The 21846-nt window shown below is 48.6% G+C and overlaps 2 protein-coding genes across 3 annotated transcripts in view; one reads left to right on the top strand and one right to left on the bottom strand.

Moving 5' to 3' along the window:
- Positions 1-1028: 1028 nt before the first annotated feature.
- Positions 1029-18760, bottom strand: CLIC2 (chloride intracellular channel 2). Its single transcript, XM_044427202.1, has 6 exons — positions 18449-18760; positions 13723-13832; positions 12689-12814; positions 6017-6123; positions 5005-5186; positions 1029-2796 (listed from the first exon to the last, which is right to left on the bottom strand). The coding sequence occupies exons 1-6, from the start codon at positions 18503-18505 to the stop codon at positions 2635-2637; spliced, it is 744 nt and encodes a 247-aa protein (XP_044283137.1). The 5' UTR covers positions 18506-18760; the 3' UTR covers positions 1029-2634.
- Positions 15685-21846, top strand: part of LOC123021939 (protein eva-1 homolog C-like) — a 20276-nt gene continuing 14114 nt past the window's right edge. For both annotated transcript variants that reach the window (XM_044427201.1, XM_044427200.1), the window contains exon 1: positions 15685-15694. The gene's annotated coding sequence lies outside the window, so the exon portion shown is untranslated. The remainder of the gene's footprint in view (positions 15695-21846) is intronic.

Raw genomic sequence — 21846 nt, 5'->3', positions numbered from 1 at the left:
CACTACAGGCTTTCTTTCCATTCTTGGGATGCCATTCCTTTTGTTGTGCGTGGAAGATACAGATGAGTGCAGGGGACAGTGAAAAAGCACGCAGCCAGCATCCTGGGAGGCACTGGTTCCCCTCTAATTCACCACTAGTTAGACCCCATCTTGAATACTGTGCCACAGTTCAGGGAGGGTGTAGAGGATTGCAGTGGGGATGACCAGGGCTCTGGAAATGAGGTGCTGTGGAATTGGAAGACCTGTTTAACCTGGTGGAGAGAAGACTGAGGGTCAGGCTTGACAGGCTGTCCCAAAGATGAAAGACAAGATCCCTTCTCAATCATTCCAGAATGCAGGAAACGGAATAACAGACTGCAGTTACAGGTAGCCAGATTTCAGACTGTCGGAGCGGTACAGCCATGGAAGCAATGTCCTAGGGAGGCCATGGGCCCTCCCACACTGGAGGCACTCAAGAGGCAGTTGGGCACCTGTCCGTCTGGGATGCCCAAACTTGTGGTCCTGTATTGAGCAGGGGCTTGGACCCAATGACCTTCCCACTCAACTAGTCTATGATTCTATGACCGGGTTCAGACAACATGATGACCCACACTCAAGGGGTCAGTATGGGAGTATGGGTCCAACTGAGAATGGATTCTTGTTGAAGCATAAGTTATTGTGTTGTCTGAGTCTAGCTCTGCTAACAGGCTATGGCTTGCTAACAGCAAAGAACCCATGAAGACACCCCGGCATTTGTGGCTGGCTTGGGAACTGTAGGTTGTCCACTCTGGTTTGTTATCTCAGCCAGGTTCAGGCAACATGATAACTCGCTCAATGACACTTGGATATGGATTATCATGTTGTCTGCACTCAGTCAGTACTACCTAAAATCTGTGAGTGGCAGAGTCCTTTCGCACAGGTTCTTTTCTGGGCTCAGGATTCTTTAATTCTAAGCATACAACTTTCGCACCAGACTCTGTTTGGTGATATTTGTGAAAAACAAAATTGATCCTGAAGAAGCCTGACGTCTGCCCATCACTGGACCTGTGTAAGTTGTATATAAAATAAAGTTTATTATCATTACAGTAAGACAAAGTCAACAGGCACATTCGTTTTTTAAAGCGGAATTTCCCCTGTTTAAGTGCAACAAAGACATTCAGAGCTCTCTGAGAGATAACACAACAAAGTGTTTTCTTGTGGCACCTTAAAGCTTTCCACATCTAGGAAGCAATCCTACCATCCCTAGACAGTGCCTGGGGTACTGCAAAATGTTTTGGATTCCCAGATTTGAAGTTGGAGGATTTGGTGATTCCTGTCAGAGCTGCTTCCAGGATCTTTTGCGGAACACCCTTGGTGGGCCCGGGTTCTCCGAGCCCGCCACTGCCACCAGTTGCTGGCTTACCAGGCAGGGAGGAAGTTGGAATGAGCTGCTGCACCTTCTGCTGCCTGGAGCACCGCAGGAGGCAGGTGAACAAGAGGCCACAGTCGCAGTGAAGAGGAGCAAGTCCACAGACTGCTGCCAGCAGCTCTTGCTGGACAAGAAGCCAAGCAGTGCCTGCCCTTGACACTGGCCCTGTCACTCTCTTTACTGATGCCAAACGGAGCTGTTAGCTATCACTTTTCCTATCACCTTCTTGGGGCCGGCGGGAGTCTTTCCTTCTTTAAGATCTGCCTGCCCGCCATGTATCCACAGAAGCACAGAAGCCTGCTATAATCCCCAGCCTCCTGTGCACACAGAACTGCACCCCTGCTGCATTTTTGTGTGTTTTTCCTAAAAAGAAACTGCTGCGCTTGCTGGCTGAATGGCTGTAACAGCACATCAGCTCAGCTCTTGGGCCTCCTGTGCCCGGCTAGGGAAAAGGAGGATGCTCAGGGTTCAGCTCTACCTTGGCTGCTGCACCCTTAGAGGGCAGACGAGAAGACCTTGCATATGCATAGAAACACACTTGTCTCCAGCAGGAGTGGAAGAAATACTTTTCTAGGAAATGTGGGGAAAGAGGGATTTATTTCCCAGGGCCCGTCAGGAAGCAGGTCTGTCTGAAAGTGCAGTGGATCACACTGAGTGCCATAAGCATCCAAGATTCATGGTCAGGAGGAATTATCACGATATCTTGGGAATGTTTCCTAGCTAGCTTTCAGTGAGGTTAGAAGGAACTTACTCTGCCAGTTTCTCCTCGCTCAGGCTTTGGGGGCTCTCGATATGTCTTGGAAGAGAGACGCGTGCAATGCAGTTATTTGGGAATTAGCGTTTCTTACATTTGGAATTAATGAAGAAGCTTCCTGTGGAAGTTTCCAGAGTCTCCGTGTGTTGCTTGGAGAGAAGACCAAGGCATGGATTGTGAGTTGAGCAGGTCACCTCACCTTCCGCCCGCCCCCCAGCCTCCACTACCGGCCACACTCCTATCAGCTGTTTCTGCCACCACAAATCCCCACACAGGTAGTCAGTTCAACATGCGAAGAAGACAGATGTGAGTGAAGAGAGGCTTTTTCACAAAGCATTTGAGTGACTCCTTGAGGCCGAGCACGGTGAGCACCCAGACCCAGGAGAATCCCAGCATGGCGAAAGGACCTCCCTGAGGAGGACCTCTACCTTGGAAGGATAACTGGAACTTGCAGGTGACGAAGGGAATGACACCTCTTCGGGAATGTTGGCCCTTAGCTCATCTTCTTGGCCATGTTGGCATAGGTGCGCTCAATCTCTTCATCAGCTGGGCAGGTGTGGCTAAATTCATCCCGAGCATAAGCATTGTTGAGATAGCGCCAAACAGCTGTCATCTCCAGGGGGATCTCAAAGTTGCGGTATTTCTTCGCAGCAATCTAGGGTGGCGTTAGGGCATGAAATGGAAGTGGAAGTAGAGAAGTGAGAGATAGAGAATAATTGATGAGCTGTGCAGAAAAAGCAACTCAAGGAAGGCGTTTTCAAAATCGCAGCCTTTTCTATGGTACCTTACCCCTATTTAAGGGTTGGGGGTGTGCACCAGGCTAGGGTTAGGGTTAGAAAAACGAGGGGTCCTGGCATGATTTTGATGGTTGGAATGTGTGTAGAACGGGCAGAAATGATGAGCTGCGCGGAAAAAGCAACTCATGGAAGGCTTTTTCTAAATCGCAGTCTTTCCAATGGTACCTTACCCCTATTTTAGGGTTGGGGGTGTGCACCAGGCTAGGGTTAGGGTTAGAAAAACGAGGGGTCCTGGCATGATTTTGATGGTTGGAATTTCTGTAGAATGGGCAGAAATGATGAGCTGCGCAGAAAAAGCAACTCAAGGAAGGCTTTTTCAAAATTGCAGTCTTTCCAATGGTACCTTACCCCTATTTTAGGGTTCGGGGTGTGCACCAGGCTAGGGTTAGGGTTAGAAAAACGAGGGGTCCTGGCATGATTTTGATGGTTGGAATGCGTGTAGAACGGGCAGAAATGATGAGCTGCGCAGAAAAAGCAACTCAAGGATGGCTTTTTCAAAATTGCAGTCTTTTCAATGGTACCTTACCCCTATTTAAGGGTTGGGGGTGTGCACCAGGCTAGGGTTAGGGTTAGAAAAACGAGGGGTCCTGGCATGATTTTGATGGTTGGAATGCGTGTAGAACGGGCAGAAATGATGAGCTGTGCAGAAAAAGCAACTCAAGGAAGGCTTTTTCAAAATTGCAGTCTTTCCAATGGTACCTTACCCCTATTTAAGGGCTGGGGGTGTGCACCAGGCTAGGGTTAGGGTTAGAAAAACGAGGCGTCCTGGCATGATTTTGATGGTTCGCATGTGTGTAGAATGGGCAGAAATGATGAGTTGTGCAGAAAAAGCAACTCAAGGATGGCTTTTTCAAAATTGCAGTCTTTTCAATGGTACCTTACCCCTATTTAAGGGTTGGGGGTGTGCACCAGGCTAGGGTTAGGGTTAGAAAAACGAGGCGTCCTGGCATGATTTTGATGGTTGGAATGCGTGTAGAACGGGCAGAAATGATGAGCTGTGCAGAAAAAGCAACTCAAGGAAGGCTTTTTCAAAATTGCAGTCTTTCCAATGGTACCTTACCCCTATTTAAGGGTTGGGGGTGTGCACCAGGCTAGGGTTAGGGTTAGAAAAACGAGGCGTCCTGGCATGATTTTGATGGTTCGCATGTGTGTAGAATGGGCAGAAATGATGAGTTGTGCAGAAAAAGCAACTCAAGGAAGGCTTTTTCAAAATTGCAGTCTTTTCAATGGTACCTTACCCCTATTTAAGGGTTGGGGGTGTGCACCAGGGTAGGGTTAGGCCTGTGGTGGCGAACCTAAGGTGTGTGTGCCACAAGGGGCACACAGAGCCCCCTCTGTTCCCATGTGATCCACCTCGCCTCACATTGCCCCAGTCGCTAGCAGCTCAGCCTCAGATCGCATCGCACGTAGGGCCTCTGCCCGTGCCTGGGAGCCGTAGCAGCACCGGGCCATGATGTCATGGGTTGCAACTCATTCGCCACGACTCATTCAATCTTTTGCATGGTTGGTCTGCGCGCTGCCAAGGACGTATTTACATTTTCTTGGACTGGTTATGGGTTTTTTTTTCTGAACTAATACCTCAGTTTTCAGGTTTTATCATAAGGTTGGCACTTCACAATAAATAAGAGGGTTTTGGGTTGCAGTTTGGGCACTTGGTCTCTAAGAGTTTCGCCATCACTGCTAAGGAGCTCGACATGGAAGATCTCTTCTTGCTGATCCCAGGGTATAGGATACAGAATAATCAATTCATGCTGTGACAACCCTGATTCAAGCTAGATATCAGGAAATGCTTCCTTACAGTCAGAGCAATACAATAGTGGAACCAGCTGCCTACAGAGGCCATGCGCTCTCCCACACTGGAGACATTCAAGGAAAATCTGGACAGCCATCTGTGTGGGATGGTGTAACGTGATGTCCTGCAACAGCAACGAGGCCCCTTCCAACTCTACTATTCTGTGATTGATAAGTTCTTATGAAAATCCAAACTGAATAAAATCCCGCCCTCAGTCCGGAATCTAGTCTCCTTCAGCCTTGATCCTCTGCTCTGAAAACCAGCCAACACTCACCTTGATGATGTTGAGTTTCGGGAGCAGGTTACAGTCAGCTAATGTCATCCAGTCCCCATCCAGGAACTTCCTTTTTGAGACAAGCTCTTCCTCCACACAGTCCTGGTCAATTTCTTCTGGCAGGGGGTGTTTTAAATAGTCATTCAGGCGCTGGAATTCTTTCAGCAGAGCTTTCTCCATATCTGAATCGCAAGAACCACTCACAGAATTAGACCGATTGGCCGATTTTTTAAAAAAATATATTTATTAAGAATTCACTTTCTATTTTTTTTAAAAAAAGCAATGTCTTATCAACAAAGCTCCAGTTCATGCACCCTCGGAAGACCAAGAACCAGTGTGGGGTGGCAGTCTGTGCATTTTCTAAATGCAAGCAAGAACATGCTAGGAGGATAAGCTTTCTTGCTCATGTTTGAGGCTGTGAATATTTTTGTGACAGCTTTGCAGTTGTGGCTGCAATTGAATGGTTTGTGCAAGAGCTTGATGTGGGGGTGGTGGTTAACCAACCATTCAAAATCCCAGCAGTGGCCCATGAGTTCTGGGTGGTTTGTTAATCACTCCAAGCACCCACTCTTGCTGGGTTCAGATGTCACAACAAGCCATACCGGTGAGGGTAATTGTGCAAATCCAGCCTGCATGCAACTGGAATGAGGTGAAAAGTAAAGACACTTCCATGCCTCATGAGTCATGCTGGGGTCATGCCAACTGGCCTCTCTACTTCCCTGGGGCAACAGCAATGTCCGGGTAGATCCCCAAAATTAAAGGCTTGCTCTTGGAAATGGTAGATATGACCTCACACTTCCTCTTCTCTTCATTTTAAGGTTGTAAGCCATCCTGAGATGTTGTTGTAAAGGACAGCATATAAATGTTTCAAATAAATAAATAGCTGTCTTATTTTTTCATTTATGGTTCCCCACCATCTTTTCCTATAGCAAACAGATATAATAATATGGAATAGTTCTTTAAAATGTCTCCATAAGAAGCGGGGAAAGAATAGATGGTTTGTTTCCCTTACTCTTGTGTGCTTCCTTGTGGGGGTTCTTGATGTATGCAGAAAACTTGGCGAAGATGTTCCTGCCGACATCCAGGGATTCCTTATATTTTGGGGTGAGTGATGGGCACCTAAAGAGAAGCACAGAATTAATTGGGATGCGTAGGAATCATAGAATCATTGGAGGTTGCTGGTCCCATATTGAGGCTACATGATTGCCTGATTGTCAGGAATTCTGTCCCACTGACCTTGAAAGAACAGGGGAACAAGGTCTTAAAACAATGAATGGGATTTAAAAGTTAAACACCCAGGGATGCGGAAAGCAAGGAAGGGATAGGCTGGGCTCAAACTGGATGTCACGCCGCCAGGGAGGAGGATGGTGGCAAATAAATGCAGGCAGCATCTTCTGAAATTGTCTATTCCATTCTATTTCTATTCCTTTTTGCATCTGGCAACTTAGTGGACGATAGAGCAAAATGTACGCGATCCCAAGCTGTGCAGGGAAAGCCTGTCCCCTTGACTGAAGCTCCTCCTTCTGCAGTTTTACTTCTGCCTTTGGGGAGAAGAGGACAAAAGAGGGCAAGGCACTTGTCCAGCAGTTATGTAGGAAGAGTTAATTTCATCCGGTCTCACTTGCATTACATTGTAGGCCATATCAACCGAGATGGTGCCCTCCAGAAAATTACACCTTGGCCATTTGCCACTGCTGAGTGGGGCTGATGGGTATTGCAGTGCTCTAGAGGGCATGAGGTTGAGGACAGTGGCACGTATGTATCAGATCAATCCGTCCTTCCACTGCCAAACTAAAACGTGGGAAGAAACAGGGAGGAAAAGAGAAGTGCGCAGGTAGCAGCAGTAAAATGGCCAGCCATCAGAGGGCGCTGATGGAATTTTCTGTGTGCACCTTTACCCTTTCTTAACTGCTGTTGTTGGGATGTCTTTAAAGCTTATTTTCACAACATAGCTGGCAGATGTTTAGAGATGTGTTTCTCTAAGCATAACCTAAAGACTTGCAGCACAAAGTTAAAGACTCTCCAGTTTATTGTGGCACAAAGTTTTTCAATACTTGTGACCTGGATTTATTTTGTGGATTTCAGCTGACATAAGCGTGCTTTCGCTTTACAGAGGCTGAGGGCTTGGGCCAGCCTTCCCCAATCTAGAGCCCTCCAGTTGTTTTGAATGGCAGCCATCCCTGACCATCGGCCATGCTGGCTAGGGCTGATGGGAAGTGTAGTCCAAAGCAGCAGAAAGGCACCAGATGGCTGGCATAGAGTTTAGGTCTAGGTAGATCCTAGTGTCCCAGTGTATACTGGAAAAAGGATAATAACTGAAGCTGCCTGTGATCACTAAGGAAAACCCTCTGTACCCGGGGTTGCCAGCTGACCAGAAAAACTTGCCTGACCTGTTCCTCTGCCTTTTTACAGCAGTTTGCTGTGCAGCAAACCACTTTTATAGCACCAAGAGAAACATTCTCAGATGGCAATCTTTTCTCTGGGAGCCTCAGCAGCAAGCGATGTTAAAGGCAGAGCTTTCTTTGGGTGCCAAATGGACTTGCCCCTTTGCTTCCCAGAGCAATAAAAACAGACGTGAGCTGTGTGGGCAGCCTCAGAGGCCTTTTGTGCTGTTACAACATCTGGAAAGGAGCGCGTTTCCTCATTTGCCTGTTCAGGGGTTGTGGGAGAACCAACTGTGTGGTGCAAAGGACAGCGTGCTGGGCTTACATTTGGGAATGGCTCAGGTTCAACTCCCTGGCTGATCCTGGGCCACCTTATAACAGTTGTGAGGATGAAGTGGGAAGAGGCACCAGGTAAAGCCCTTCCCAGGCCTAGGAAGGCTGGGATTCCAAAATCACAAGAAAGCTGCGATCCACTAAAGGGCCAGTTCTCCTGCCCCAGTACTGCTTATTTCCCCTGGCAGCAGATCCTGGGATCTCAGGCAGGGAGCTTCACATCGTATCTCCTACTTCAGGGGTAGAAGAACTTCAGTCTTGAAGGTTGAGCCAGGCCCTCCAGTTCTCCAGAAGGCCACATCACCTTCCCGTGGTCTCACCTTCCTTTTCCTGATCAGCCATCATTTGGCGTTGCTCAGCTTTTGCACGCTTCCCATCCACTTCCCTCTAAAAGGCTGAAAGTACCTCTCTGAAGGATAGAGGAAAGCTTGAGACTGATGTGTAGGGCCCCACCCCTGCTTTCTTCAGCCCCGCACCAGAATTCAGCCCCCACTAAATCCTGGAAGAGGCTTTGCACCACGTGCTAAGGAATCCCTTCGAGCTGAGATGCCGTGGGACGTTTGCTCGGCAAACCCGTGCCCCGCAGCCGAGCTCCAGCCCCAAGTTTGTAGGCTGGTGGGGGGGGGGGTGAAGCAGCAGCCTCCCTCCTCTCACATAAGTCCTGCAAACTCGAGCCAGGGAGCAAGCTTTCTCTTGCCTCCTCCGGCCCCAGTGTTTGTGTTTCCCCTGCACACTTGTGATTTACTGCAAAGGAGGCTTTTCTCAGAGGCTTGGTCTGCTGAGCACCTCCTGTTTACTGCAGCTGCAGTCAGACAATTCAGAGAGAAGGCGCCAACTATGAGCACATCCTGGCAGCTCTCCTAACCCTCTGGGCCCAAGTGTTTCTCTTGGCTCGGCTACAGGCACCATACGGGGCCTGTTAAAAAGCAAAGAGGCAACCTGCACACACAAACGCACAACTGGGTGCGGCGTGGGGGGCATCTCCAAACAGCCCTGCAAAGGAGCCCTGCGGCCCACCTGGGGCTGCTACACCTTCGCCCTTCCTTGCCGCATCTTTGCCTGGTTGTTCTCCCAGGGACTCTCCCACCATCCTCGCCTTCCCACCGCATTATCTGTTCCTCGCTTTGACAGGGAACTTCCTTTCATTGTTTTCACTCTCGCAGACCAACATATTTCCTCTCCAACCCTGGCAGGGGAAACAGATGGGTCTTGCAAGCTGTCCCCTCGCTCATCGGGGAGCCGAAAGAGCAGCTAGATCTTACTGCACCCACAGGAGCTCATTGCTTGTTGACAGAGGTCACGTCAGCCCTACCCACCAAACACAGAGCATCCAAGAGAAGCTCAAACGGTGCCCCTTTGGACATCTTCCTATTCTAGCCCCTGTGACCTGTTCAGCTCTTGTTAACAGGACAGTAATAGTTGACATAAGTGCACAAACAATAATTTTAAAAAGGAGATGTGTTTTGGCCATGTGTGGGTGGGAGAGAATCCCAGGTCCAACTCAGGATCTCAGAAAATAAAGCTGTCCCAGCCATACTGCCTTTATAGCAAACTATGCTTGACCAGAGGGGGGACAGTGCATACCATTCTGGTCACTGCCATTCAAAGGGGATGTTGTCAGGTTGGAAGAGGGCAAGCAAAATGGATACGTGGCTGGAGCAGCTTCCCACGAAGCAAGAGTGCAAAGTCTGGGACTGTTCTTCTTGGCGAACAGGTGAGTCATTGGGAGGGACGTGAACGGATGCATGGAAAGCTATGCATGGTGTGGGAAACGCAGATAGGGAGAATTTCTCTCCCTCTCTCGTAAGAGAACTGAGTCATTGCGTGAAGCTGAGAATCAGGATAGAAGCCCTGCGTGAAGCTGAGAATCAGGAGGTTCTTTTCGCACAGCATATGGTTATACTAAATGGCAAGGTTTAGTAGTTAGCTTAGATGGCTTGAAGATTGGACAGCTTTACAAGTGGGATTAGACCAATTCATGGAGCAGAAGGCTTTCAATTTGACAACTTGTCCTGACAGCTTTTCATCAGAGAAAACATGCCCATGACTGCAAGCTGCTGGGGAACATGGGAGGGAGGGCACTTTGCACTCATGTCTCATTTGGGGTTCTTCCACAGGCAGCTATTTGGCCACTGTGTCAACCAACGGGACTCTTCTTCTCAAATAGCTCTATTCAGCCAACTTCAGGTGCATGGTGTAGAAATCTGGAAAGTTTGCACTGTTTTTGTGAGTAAGCTGAAAGAAGGTGTTGCCCTGATTTAGATTTTCAAATGAGTTACAGTCAGAACCAGTTTGCCCCTAACCTCTGAGAAAATGGGAAACCCCTGGGTCATACATCCAAGGCATGGTGGAGGCAAAAGCCCCTTTTGGCCTGGTCAGGCAGAAGCCTAAAAGAACTGAAAGAACTGACTTTTTAATTCAGTTTAGGAGCTGGATCAAAAATACAAGATGCTGGACTGACATGGTGGGAGCGCTGCTGCCTGTCTGTCTTGTGCTTCTGTGCTCTGTAATTTATTATCGCTGTCATTATCGTTATCTTGTCTTTCAACCTGAAGGTCAAATTCAGTCTTGGAGACATGCTCTGGGGCTGTAATCTAGCAATGGGAGGCCAAAGATAAACAGGGAGGATCCAAAATTTACCAGGATATTTTAGTTCGAACTATATCTTTGGAGAGCCATAGCATGGAAAAAACTGCACAGAAGCTGGAAAAACCACCAAATGATCAGTGCTTTTGGAAAAGTGGTAGGTTTAGAGGAAGCAGACTTGACAGTCTGGGGAAATTTGGCCTTGGATTCCCCTCCCTGCTGAGACTGTGATTGCTTAAAGCTGATCTTTGTCAAGAGTATGCCTTAGACCCGAGCATTACTGAGGCAGACCTTGTTCCACAGGGCAACGCCTTTACTGGGACCAGCCAGCTATGCATGGCATTCTTGGCCTGCTCCTGAGATCTCCAAATCTCTTTCTCAGGTCAGGTGCAGGCCGGGGTGGAGTGGGGAGAAGCAGATGCTGGAAAAGAAGAAAGGGAAGCAGCAGGAAAGAAAGAGGGGAGGAAAACTGCCTTTTTGGCTCAAGAGACCGGAGGTCACAGATGTGTGTCAACAAGCGTGAGCATATGTGGGAACTCCTAATACAAGTACTAATGAAAAGACAGCGATGAGAAAATAACCTCCGCGCCCATTTCTTACATGCTTTCCCTGCCCGAACAAGTTGAGTTGGTCATGAAGTCACTGGGTGGCTTGGGGCCAGTCTTTGTTGCTCAGCCTAACCTACCTTACAGGGGTGTTGTGAGGATGAAATGGAGAGGAAGGCCAATCGTGGAGGCTGCCCTGAGTGCAATGGAACAAACAACATTAATCCAAATCATCAATTCTAATGATGTTTGACTGCGGCCATGCTAACAAGCGATGGTTGTTAATTCCACGCTTGTTATCAGGCTGTGAATTCTGGGTTGTTTAAAGGATGGGTTCTTGGTCCATGGCAATCCTGAACCATGAATGGTTCATGGTTTGTTTTGTCAGGCTATAGAAATGTTCAGCAGGCCGTGTAGAAGCCAACGAGCTGTTCTGCTTGCTGGTACCTGCTACACGGCAAAGGCGTGTAGGGGAGCTGGAGGGAGCGTGTGAGGAAACAAGTAAAGGAAGAGCCCAGACCACCCAGCAAGTTAGAGAACAAACCTCCATTTGTTTGATTGTCTCCCAGGGCAATAAATATAGCTAGTATTATGTGTGAATCAGGCCACTGTTGTGACTTGTGCTGTTGCTTTTCTTGATCAGAGTGCCTCCCTGTTGTTTTCCTAATGATTTTGAAGTTCGGGATTTTGTTTTATGAATAGTTTCCTGGCAGTGCAGTAAAGAAAATAGATGTGGTTTAGTCCACCGTGAACTTATTCTCCCCCAGTGGGAGGAAATTTAGATAGCCTTCTAGAGGGAGGAGTACTCTGGGAGACTTTGTACAGGGTGTGCTATAAATAAAACAATGTACAAATGGTCAACTGAGAATGGAAAAGGCAGAGCCTCCAGCAGAAGCCGTGTTCAGTGTCATGGTCCAGCTGATGCAAGTCCCCAGTCCACCGTTTTCGGACAATGGCAGGCTCCCTTTGTCTGGCTCTCCTTGCCAGTGTCAAGCCCTAATCTGCAAGCCACACGGTTCCTGTGCCTTCAGCAGTGGCAAAACAAGCGGGCATTCTGCAGATGTTGGGGAAAACGTTATTGGTTGTCTTTTTGGGGGCTGCGCAGCAGTCAAAGCAGGGGTGTTGAACTGACTTCAGCCCAAGGGCCACCTTCCATTTAAATGGGGGGATGCATTGTAGAGGTGGGCGGAGCTGAAAGAAATGGCGGGTGGGCCAAAGGCAAAAAGGGAAGGGAAGAACCCAAGGAACAACACGAGCAAGGAAGTCTTAGGAGAATCATTTCAACCTTCAGGAACTGGGAGATTGCCAGAAAGCCCTAGTGAGAAAGCAAGGAAAGGGGCAGGTGGCTGAATTTGGCCTGTGGCACAGGGGTTCTGGGTTCCTGTGTTAAAGGCACTGGAGCCCTGCGGGAGCTGGGCAGGGGACTGGCAGCCTCAGTAGGCTGGTTTGCAGCAGAGGAAAAGTGCCCTCCGCCACATCGAGAGGGGCATTCAAATTGAGAGAAGGCCCCAGTGGGACACCTTGAATGGTGTACTTCCTGGCAGGGCATAACCTTTGCAATGAAAATTAAGGAAGAAGGCGGTTCCTCCACAGAATGCCTTTGCAATATTAACTGGCACAGTCACTTCCCCAAACTCAATTTGGAGGCAGGACTCCGCCTCAGGATGTAGCGTTTAACGTCAGGAAGAGAGTGCCTCTGTGCCTGTGCAAGGTGCTTTCCCTCCCAGCACAAGCAGCCTTCCAGTCAATTACATCTGGAATCAATCGTGGTCGGGGCAGGGAAAACCTTTTCAGTGGAAGTGAAAGGATAATGAGAGAGGAGGAATAGAGAAATACTTGGGTGGAGACAGAGTCTGCTCTAGAAAGTCTTCGATCTTCAGGAAGTCTGTTTTCAGCTCCTTGTTGAACACCAGGAAGGGGGGCTTGATCCCAGGGGCCAGATCCTTCAACTCCTCGGGCTTCCTAAACGGTTATGGAGAGAGAGAGAGAGAGAGAGAGAGAGAGAGAGAGAGAGAGAGAGAGAGAATGCTGCAAATGCTGTTGATCTCAGTCTCTCAACCTTCCCTCAGCCAAATGGTGACTATTTGCTCCCCAACCATGTAACCAACCATGCCTCCTTTTAAAAGGAGCAGCTGCAAAGTAATTTTATAGAACAAAGATACCTCTGACCATGTGCAGAGATGCTTGGCAGACCAGGGGGACCATTATTATGCTGGGCAGGGGGAAAGTATGTGGATGGAGTCTAGCTCTCCAGTAGTGTGTCCTCCAAGTGTTTTGTACTACAAACCCCATCAGCTCTAGTTAGCACTGCCAGTGGTCAGGAATGCTGGGAGCTGTAGGCCAAAACACTGAGAGGGCCCCAGGCTCTGGAAGACCACTTTAGGTACATCTTTCAAAGTGCTCTCAATGCACTACAGGTCTCACTAAGCTGCTGCCTTCAATCTTTTCTCCTTAATCTTTTCCCTTGAGTTTCAAGAATCAAACCAAAACATATTTTATGTATAGCAAATGTACTTCTGTTCTTAGGGATATTTACTCATAGACTTCAACAGAGTCAGCCCGGACATCTTGTTCTGCAGCAGCAGCAGGGGGTTGGACCCGATGGCCTTCATGGCCCCTTCCGACTCTACTATTCTGTGGTTCTCTAATTCTATGATCTATTTACAGATTACGCCTGTTCAAAATCTGGGAGCATCCTCAAGTCCTTCCAAACCATTCTGTTATGGAGGTAGCTGTTTGCCCTTCCCGTGAAGTAATGCTAATCTTTCAGTTTTCAGAAGGGCACACGGGGTCCATTTATGTTGCCCTTGTATTAAGGTCCGTTGGTTCTGAAAACTGAAAGGGCGTGTAGGGAACCTCCATCCACTTACCTCGTCATATCCACTGTGGTCACGTTGAATCGGACCCCTTTCAGCCACAGCACCATGAAGAGGCTTTGACAGAAGGGGCAGTTCCCAATATTTTCTCCATCCGAGGCAGCCTGTAGTGGGAGCGAAACAGGACGGTGGTCACCAGTTGGAACAGCTTCAGCTCCAACAGACAAACATGCTGGCAGTCGTAACGGTGCCTTGGTCTAGTCCCACCAAAAAATGCACACTGCACATGCCTAGCAGAGCACTTCTGTCACAGAGAAACCCCAGCTAAGGGCAGTGGCTCTTTTGTGGCAAATTGCCGAAATTTAGGGCTGCAAGGGAGCTTGGAGGTCATCTAACCCAACTCCCCATTCAACGCACAATCTCCAGCACAAGAACCTGGAGCTCCAGCATCCCCAAGAGATGGCCATTCAGCGGCTGTTTTAAAGACCTCTAGCAAAGGAGAGACCTAACCTCCAGAGGCAGCTGTTCCAGTGCCAAACAGCTGATGGTGTTTGGAAGGTTCTCCTCAAGCTGAGCCAAAATCTGGTTCTCCGCAATTTCCACCCCTGTGGTTCTAGTTCTGCCCTCTGATACAAGAGAAAGGCCTCTGGCGGTAAAAACAATATATCCCTTTTGAATGCGTGAAGCGCTTTGCACCCACTTTCTTGTTGCGCTGCTTGCAACAACCCTGTGGGGCAGGCTGGCCAGGATTATTATTCCTTTATTGGGTGGGTGGGGGATAAGGCTGAGTAAGGAGTGAGAAGAGGTGAGAGTCATGCTCGGGATTTCATGCTCTTACGCAATGGGGGCTGAGGCTTCTCAGAGCGAACCCTGGAAGGGGGGGGGGGTGCGTCTTTGCTAAAACTAATGTTACTTAGCTTTGTTTTGAAGCAAAATAGCCCATTGTTTCTGCTTCCTTAGGCGGGAGCCCGATCAGGGGTGAAAGCAATATCGAAAGCCCTCGGTGTGCTTTGCCAGCCCATTGTGGCAGCCGTTTATCTTTTTGGAGGGCCGTTGTGGGGCACCCTGGAAGCGAGATAAAAGCATCGCGGAGACGCCCATCGCTCCCGGTTGGGAAGCCTGGAAGGAGGAAGGCGAGGCGTGTTCGGTGCTGTGGGCTGCAGGAAGGGAGGCTCTGCGATGTGGAGGGGAACCTCCGGAGGATGGAGCATATGTGGGAAGCACACTCAAGCTTTCCATAACGGTCCGGCGAAGGCTTTCCCTCTCCCTCTTCCTCCTGCTTGACTAAGACGAAAGACGAGGGCTCCTGGACTCTCATCTTTTCCAAAGATCAGATCAGTCCTTACACAAACACACTCTTTCAGCCTTGATGTTTGGCGTGGGAAGAACCCTCCATGCTCACATGTGCCCTGCACACGCCACTCCTCGCACAGCCCTGACCAGGTTCTCAGAAAGTTCTTTAAGCGGGGAAAGAAGACAAGGAAAGGGCAGCTTCCCGGCAGGGAAGGTGGACTGCAGCCTGGCAGGGACAGAGCAGGGGCATCTGCCCCCTTCCCCACCGGAATCCCCTCTGAGCTGCGCCATGAACCCCCCACCCCCAGCCATGTGTGCGTCCCTGCTGTGATGCCGAGTCCTTTGCGGTGGCTTGGCTGCCGTGGGCAATGCAGACCCCAGAACTCCCCCAAAGCCTTGCTCCCGGTGGAAAGGAAAACGGCCAGGAGAACGGGCTTGTGGCTCAGGATCAGCCCGTCTGCCTGAAGGTTCGGCTCCGCCATGGGGAGGCGGGCATGAGGAGCATCTGCTCTTCAGTCCGTGGCTGCTGGTAACTTCTCTGCTGAGTCACTATGCCAGGCATAGGCAGACTTCTGTTGATGTATAGAGTAATGATTCTTTTTTCTTTTCCACAGACTCTCGTAGAGCGTGGGAAGATATGAAGAGAGTCGGTTCTGGGAGCTGCAATATATGCGCTGTGTTGTTTGCAATTCCCTCGGCAACTTTGTTGATTTTGCTCACTTTACTTTGTTTTGTTTATGATAGTTTTTCCTTTGTTCTGTACTTTTTTTCTATGTGATTGAATATGTTGGAAAAATAAAAGTTATTTTTTTTAAAGAGGGACATGAGGTTATTAGTTGGTTTATGTATGTGTTGTTGGTATTATAATGTATAATAATTATTATTATATAATGCATAATTAATAATATTAATTAATTCTTACTTATTATTATTAATAAGAAGAAGGAGAAGAAGAAGTAGTTGTGGCTGGGAAGCAGGGGAGCCAGATTTTACAAATACAGATTTTGTACATGCATTTATTTAAAATAATGTCAGGCCTCCTTTAAGGGCAGGACCTTGTCAAGGTAGCCTTGAAAGACTGAACACAGACATGCAAATATACACACCTGCACAACTACACAGTAGCTATACAATCAAATACTGTAAAAGCTAGATAGTAGCCATAAAACCTGCAGCCCACAGATTATGGGAAGGCCAGTGAAACAAGATGGTCCCAGATTGAAACCAATTCCAGAAGTATGGGGACATCACAGAAAAGGCCCTGCTTCTGTACTCGCCAGCATACCTGCCCTTAACGGTGGGCAGGAGGGAAGAGCAACTTGGTGGTGAGGCTCATGGTCCGCTGGAACCCATCACTAGTAGAATGCGCATTTCTGCACTAATCCACATCTGAATTAGTATAAATTAGGAATTACAAGGTCAAATGCAGACGTTACTTAAACCTGTGTGTAACAGCTAGGCCACCTTAAAAAACAGACGAACAAACAAACAAACAAACTCTTGAGCAGGTCCAGCGAGTTTAGTTCTGATCAGTGCCCTAGCATGGGAACTGACAGAACTATTAACATACAGATCTGAATTTACTTTAAAGCAAAGCATGTTTTTAAAATGTAGCTGCTCTATAGACACACATTTAAGGTCATATCTGTTTGACCGTAACAGTCAAATTGAGAAAACTGATTATATTTTTACTTTTGCATATAGGGATGGGTCAATCTGTCAGTTTCATTTTCTTCTGCATTCAGATTTTTAAACATGTTGTTTTTCTCTCAGATATGAAGAACTGTGCACAGGTTGGTAAATTCATAGCAAAAATAAGATTGCATCTGCAGCGCCCATCTCCCCCATCTGTTCCAGGCAAAATCAATAGCTACAACCACTCCCAGAATGGAGAAGACCATCCTCCACCTGCCTGCCATATAGTGGTTCAAAATGAGGAGCTTGTCAAACGAAGAGGGACTGGCCCCCAATTTGGCACTAACAGGGATATGCACACAGACATTCAAACTTTTAAAAACTCAAAGTTTGGGCTTTAGTGCACAGGTCTGTCTAGTTTGGTTCCCCCCACATTCATTTCTTCTTCTCTTAATCTCAGAGCCTTCGTGAAAGAAAGACAGAGAATTTTGGCAAGTCCTTATCAAATCAGAACTGGAATGAAACTCGGCAAGAGCTGCCAAACACTTGAGAATCCTTGCCAGTCTCCTGCTGGCTCCCAGCCAGCCACCACTGGACAGCGCTGCTGGGCAATGCCGGCAGCTTCAGGGCTTTTTCTGCCCGGGCATGCATCAGTGTTCTTCTAATGTTCCTCCTTCCATGGTAACTGCAGTGGTTTTTAATGGGATATGGTGGCCCAGAAGAGCATATTCACCCGAAAAAGTGAGATTCAGTGGGAAGGCCTTGGTTATGCCCAGGGTGTTTGGGTGCCTAAGGCAGAAAATCTGTAAGACCTCTTTTCCTGATTAACAGGACATTTGCTGCCCTTTTGCTGATTCTCTCCTGCAAAACCTGCCTTGAGTTGGGCTTTGTCACCCTACCAAAAATGTTAGGGCCAGCTGACTGTTCAAAACCTGGTTTTACTGAATATGTCACTTTTCTTCCACCAGGGAATTCAAGGGGGAGAAGGTAGTTTTTTTCTCCAGGCTCTGATCATGCCAGGGCCTGCTTCAGTTCAGCAAAGTTTGTCGTATTATGGCTCCGTTTTGGACTGTAAGCCACAGGATCTTGGCATCTGACAGCAACACAGCTGTCAAGCTGAGCATTTGGTGGATCATGAGCTTTACTCCCTCAAGTTGTGAACTCAGGTGGGAAGCACCAACATAATGCAGCCCCCAGAGGAACAAGTGGGAAGGTTCTCCATATGCTTGGGATAATTCTGAATTTTTCAGCAATTACAGAGGTAAAACCAAACAAGCAAAAACGAAGGGGGGCACTGCCAATCTTTTCTGGGTCCTGCTCATCTCCTTGTGCCTTGTAAGAACAGTCATGTCTACTTCCATGGCCGGTATCTGCTGTGGCAATGACACCGTGGAGTCAGATGCACACATCCGTAAACAACGTCCCAACAGGCGTTCTCCAACCCCTCCGTCTAACTGCAGATCACCCGCTAGCTTCTGGATCACTGAAATCCGCACAGTGCGGCACACCAGAGCCCTGTGTCTATGCTCAGGCAACACACCCCCCCACAAGCACCGTGGGTGTAGGGTTGCTCCAAGCGAGGTCAAATTCTTGGGCAAGGTCAGTCGGCAGCGACACCCAGGCGTCGAACCTGAACGATGGTTCAGTACAGCCCGTGTGTACAGAAGAAACAATGCAGCGCCATAGGTGGCTATAGGGGCTGGACTCCATGATCGAAGGAACACCCCCACAGTTTGCTTTACTAGCTCTGGGGCAAGCTAAGCTAGTGGTCTTTGGGGGCCCTTCAGCAGGTTCTAGGTTTTCACCCCAAACTCCTACCCTGATGGCACTGTGACTATAGCATGCCCCTCACCTTTACGAACAGCTCAATCTCTGGTTCCTTCAGGGGGTTACGGAGTCGACTCGCCATCCTCTCTCTTCCTGGGCCTGCCAGTCCCCGCTGTGGATGGATGCCGTCTTTGCCCGACTGGCAAGGGAGGTGGTGGGATCCCGACAAGAAGGGAGGGTTGCTCAGGCAGCAGCTTCTCTCCGGTAAAGATCCAAACCTGAATGTCACCCCCAGCTGGGAGCTGACCTGTCCCTTTCCTCTTCCTATCGCCGGAATCCTAAGCTAGGAAGGGCCGCGAGGTGCTCAGAGCGACCTGCGGCACGCAAGCCGTGGCTGTGCGGGTGGGGAATTTCCACGGAGCCTCCCAGCCACCGTGAGTCAGCAACGTGGGCTATCAGAGCAGCACATGGCACTCTTCTCCAGGGTATCACGGAGGCCAGATGTTGCTCTGACTCTGAGAAACATCCCAGAATAGGTCCTTCCGTTTGCGTAGCCGAACCCCACAGCCGCCAGACTTTCTATCACAGGAAACTAGCTGGAAAGTGTCCCTTAGCGCAGTGGTCTGAAACGCTGCTCATTTAATATATTTCTGTTAGAAGTATCCGCAGGCTGGTAGATTCCCCCACTGGGCACATCCTACGTACGAAGCGCACACTCAGGCTTTGGACGCTGCATTCAGGTTTGCCCAGGCTTAGTGGAGACCCCCTGAGATCAATGGGGCAAGTGAGTCACAGCTAACTTAAGTCCCATTGATTCAGTGGGTCTACTCTAAGCTGTGAAAATGGCTAATGTCGAATGAAATGGGCAAAGCTTTGCCATAATATGGCTGCTGAAAGCCCAACAGTATAAGAACAGCTTTAGACTTAGGATGGGTTTCCTGATCTGATTAGGAATCCATGTTACAAGTCTTGCTTCCCAGTCATGCCTCAGAGGTGCTAATAGGCCTTTCCTTAGAGATGCTCAGAAACACTCTTGAGTAAGGCTCACAAGGGCACAAAAAATGCCTTGGGTAGAAAAGCCCCAAGTCAGCTGGGTGGTGTAGAAGTGCACTAAATATAAGAAATGTGCCCGCCTGCCCCTTGAGATCTGAGGCAGAGGTCCTTCTCCGGGAGCCCTCTGTGAGGGAAATCAGGAGGGCAGCTACCCGGAGACGGGCCTTTTTGTTGGCGGCAGCCCGACTGGAACACGCTCCCCAGGGAGGTTCGTCTGGCACCATCGCTTTATTCTTTTCGGTCTCAGGCAAAGACCTTTTTATTTTCCCAATATTTTGACAGTTAATTGGTTTTCTCTCATTATTTAACAAATGCAGTGTGTTGAGTGTTGTGTGTTGTATATGGTTGCTCTTTCTTTCTTTCTTTCTTTCTTTCTTTCTTTCTTTCTTTCTTTCTTTCTGTTGTTTGTAAACCATCCAGAGACTTTAGTATTGGATGGCATATAAAAACTTTAAATAAATAAAGTGAAATAACAGAACCACTGTAGTGTTTGCTTCTTCGAAGGCCTCTGAGTTGCAAAGTCCTGGACTTTAGCTTGATGGTCCTGGCTTGGCTGCACCTCCGCGGTCTGGAGGGCACAACTTACCCATCCTTGACACAGAGTGAGGGGACCTTTCTCTTACAGGTGTTGCTCAACAATGATACGCTAGTACCCCCCCCCAGAACCACCCCACCCCCAGGAGAAATGGAGGTAGGTGGGCAAGCTCTCATGGTGAGTCTCTCTGTCGGGGCTTCCCTGTGAGTGATGCATGCTTGCTCAGCAGGAAGCCACCAGGCAGGGGAGGTACAAACCTTGCCACTGTGCCCCGTGTGGGAAACCCCACCTGGGAAGGAGGGGCGCATGGGACCGCATGGCCGAAAGGCTGGATGTGACCAGCATCCCACAGAACGGGGTGCTTTTGCTGAGCGTGAAGGTCATGGCAATGTGTTGGATCCATATAGGTCAGGAAAAAGGTCCTGGTGTTGTTTGCGTATTTCAAGGATTTGTAGCTGACTCTTTGGCCAAAAGGCCCCCTGAGAATAGCTCATAATTATCAGCAGGCCCTAAGTGGAGGCACTCAATCGAGAAGACCCTGAAGCACAAGGAAATGTCAAAGGGCCAGGATGAGGAATTCTGCAGCCTTTTCACCACTGAAAAGACACCACAGCCTTTCAGCACCTTCTCCTCCTCCCAGGCTTCCTAACCCTTCGGCTTTAAGCAGGGCGTTCTGTTTTTAGTTCTTTGTACTGCTCTGGTTTTCCTTTTGGTCACCATGGGGTTTCCTTCCCTTTTAAACGTACAGAAATACTATAATTTTTATTATTCATTTCACTTCTGTACCATGCAATAGCTGAAACTATTTGGGAGGGGGAGATTTGCAACAGTGCACAAAACAGGATGTAAGAACACACCGTAGAAATTCCCCGAACACAAAAATCTAGTAACAGCTTTAAAAACAGATAATGCAGAGGAGACCTAGAATCACAGAATCACAGAATAGAAGAGCCCATGAAGGGGTCATGAAGGCCATTGAGGCCAATCCCCTGCTGTTGCAGGAGGTTGAAAACACCTGGAAACACCTGGAATGGGTGCTCTCCTCAAGCCGTTCAATATCCTTGGAAGTTTTTTAACTGGATTGGCACAGAGGGCTGTCCTGACCAGGCATTGCAAAGAGGACAAGGTTGGTCCCCGGCCAGCTTCACTGGGGAGCTCCTTCCACCGTGGGCCCTGCTGAGAAGGTGCTCTTGCTGCTACCTTCACACTGAGCCTCCTTTGGAATTGATCCAATATTGATTGCTGTGAACAGGTGAATTGCAGGTGGGGAGAAACGCTCCATGAAGTGTTGTTGCCCCAAGCCAGGATAGGGTAGTATATTATGCTGTTGTATTTTTTGGTTTTCGCCTTCATCTTCTACAGTGCTCAGAGATCTTTGGCTAATGGGCAGCATAGGACTGTCACGCTGACCCCAAAATGCTCACATGCTTTGCACGCAGGAGGATGCCGTTTCAGTCCCCAGCTTGCCCAGGTAACTCCAAGAAGGGCTCCTTCTGCAGCTGGACTGAATGCACACAGCCACACAGATTGTTTCATCTGGCCCAGCCCACGACATCCGTCTTGAGGTCAGCAAGGGCAAGAAGACAAGACCCGAGTGTCTCAGCGGACAGCCGAGGCAGCTCTTTAAACAGAATTGTGAAAGAAGGCCATTATGGCAGAACACAGCATCCAGACAAAGGGCACCTTTTTCTCCTCGTGGCTCGCTCAAAAGAAACCCAACGTGATCTCCTCCCCTGCATTTGCTTGTGTTGGACAGCCAAGGAAGAAAAGAGCAAACCTTCCACGAAATGGGAAAGCTTTTCTTGATATATCTTGCAGTTTATTTGTTTGCCTGTGCATTATTCAAATGAGACTCACAATATTGAGTGCAGAAAATTGGGCAATGGGGCAGGCAA

The sequence above is a fragment of the Varanus komodoensis genome, unplaced genomic scaffold (genome assembly GCF_004798865.1).
Source record: "Varanus komodoensis strain SLA01 unplaced genomic scaffold, ASM479886v1 scaffold18_3, whole genome shotgun sequence".
Lineage (NCBI taxonomy): Eukaryota > Metazoa > Chordata > Lepidosauria > Squamata > Varanidae > Varanus > Varanus komodoensis.
The sequence above is the reverse complement of the archived record's forward strand: the minus strand, read 5'-3'. Positions and strand labels throughout refer to the sequence as shown.

Bases quoted from the DNA above. Each gene is read 5' to 3' on its own strand.
- CLIC2 (XM_044427202.1), bottom strand. From the start codon at position 18,505: ATGGCGAGTCGACTCCGTAACCCCCTGAAGGAACCAGAGATTGAGCTG. The intron at 12,815-13,722 runs GTAAGTGGATGG...ATAACCGTTTAG, and splicing joins ACCACAGTGGATATGACGAG to GAAGCCCGAGGAGTTGAAGG. The intron at 5,187-6,016 runs GTAAGGGAAACA...CTTGCGATTCAG, and splicing joins CCACAAGGAAGCACACAAGA to ATATGGAGAAAGCTCTGCTG.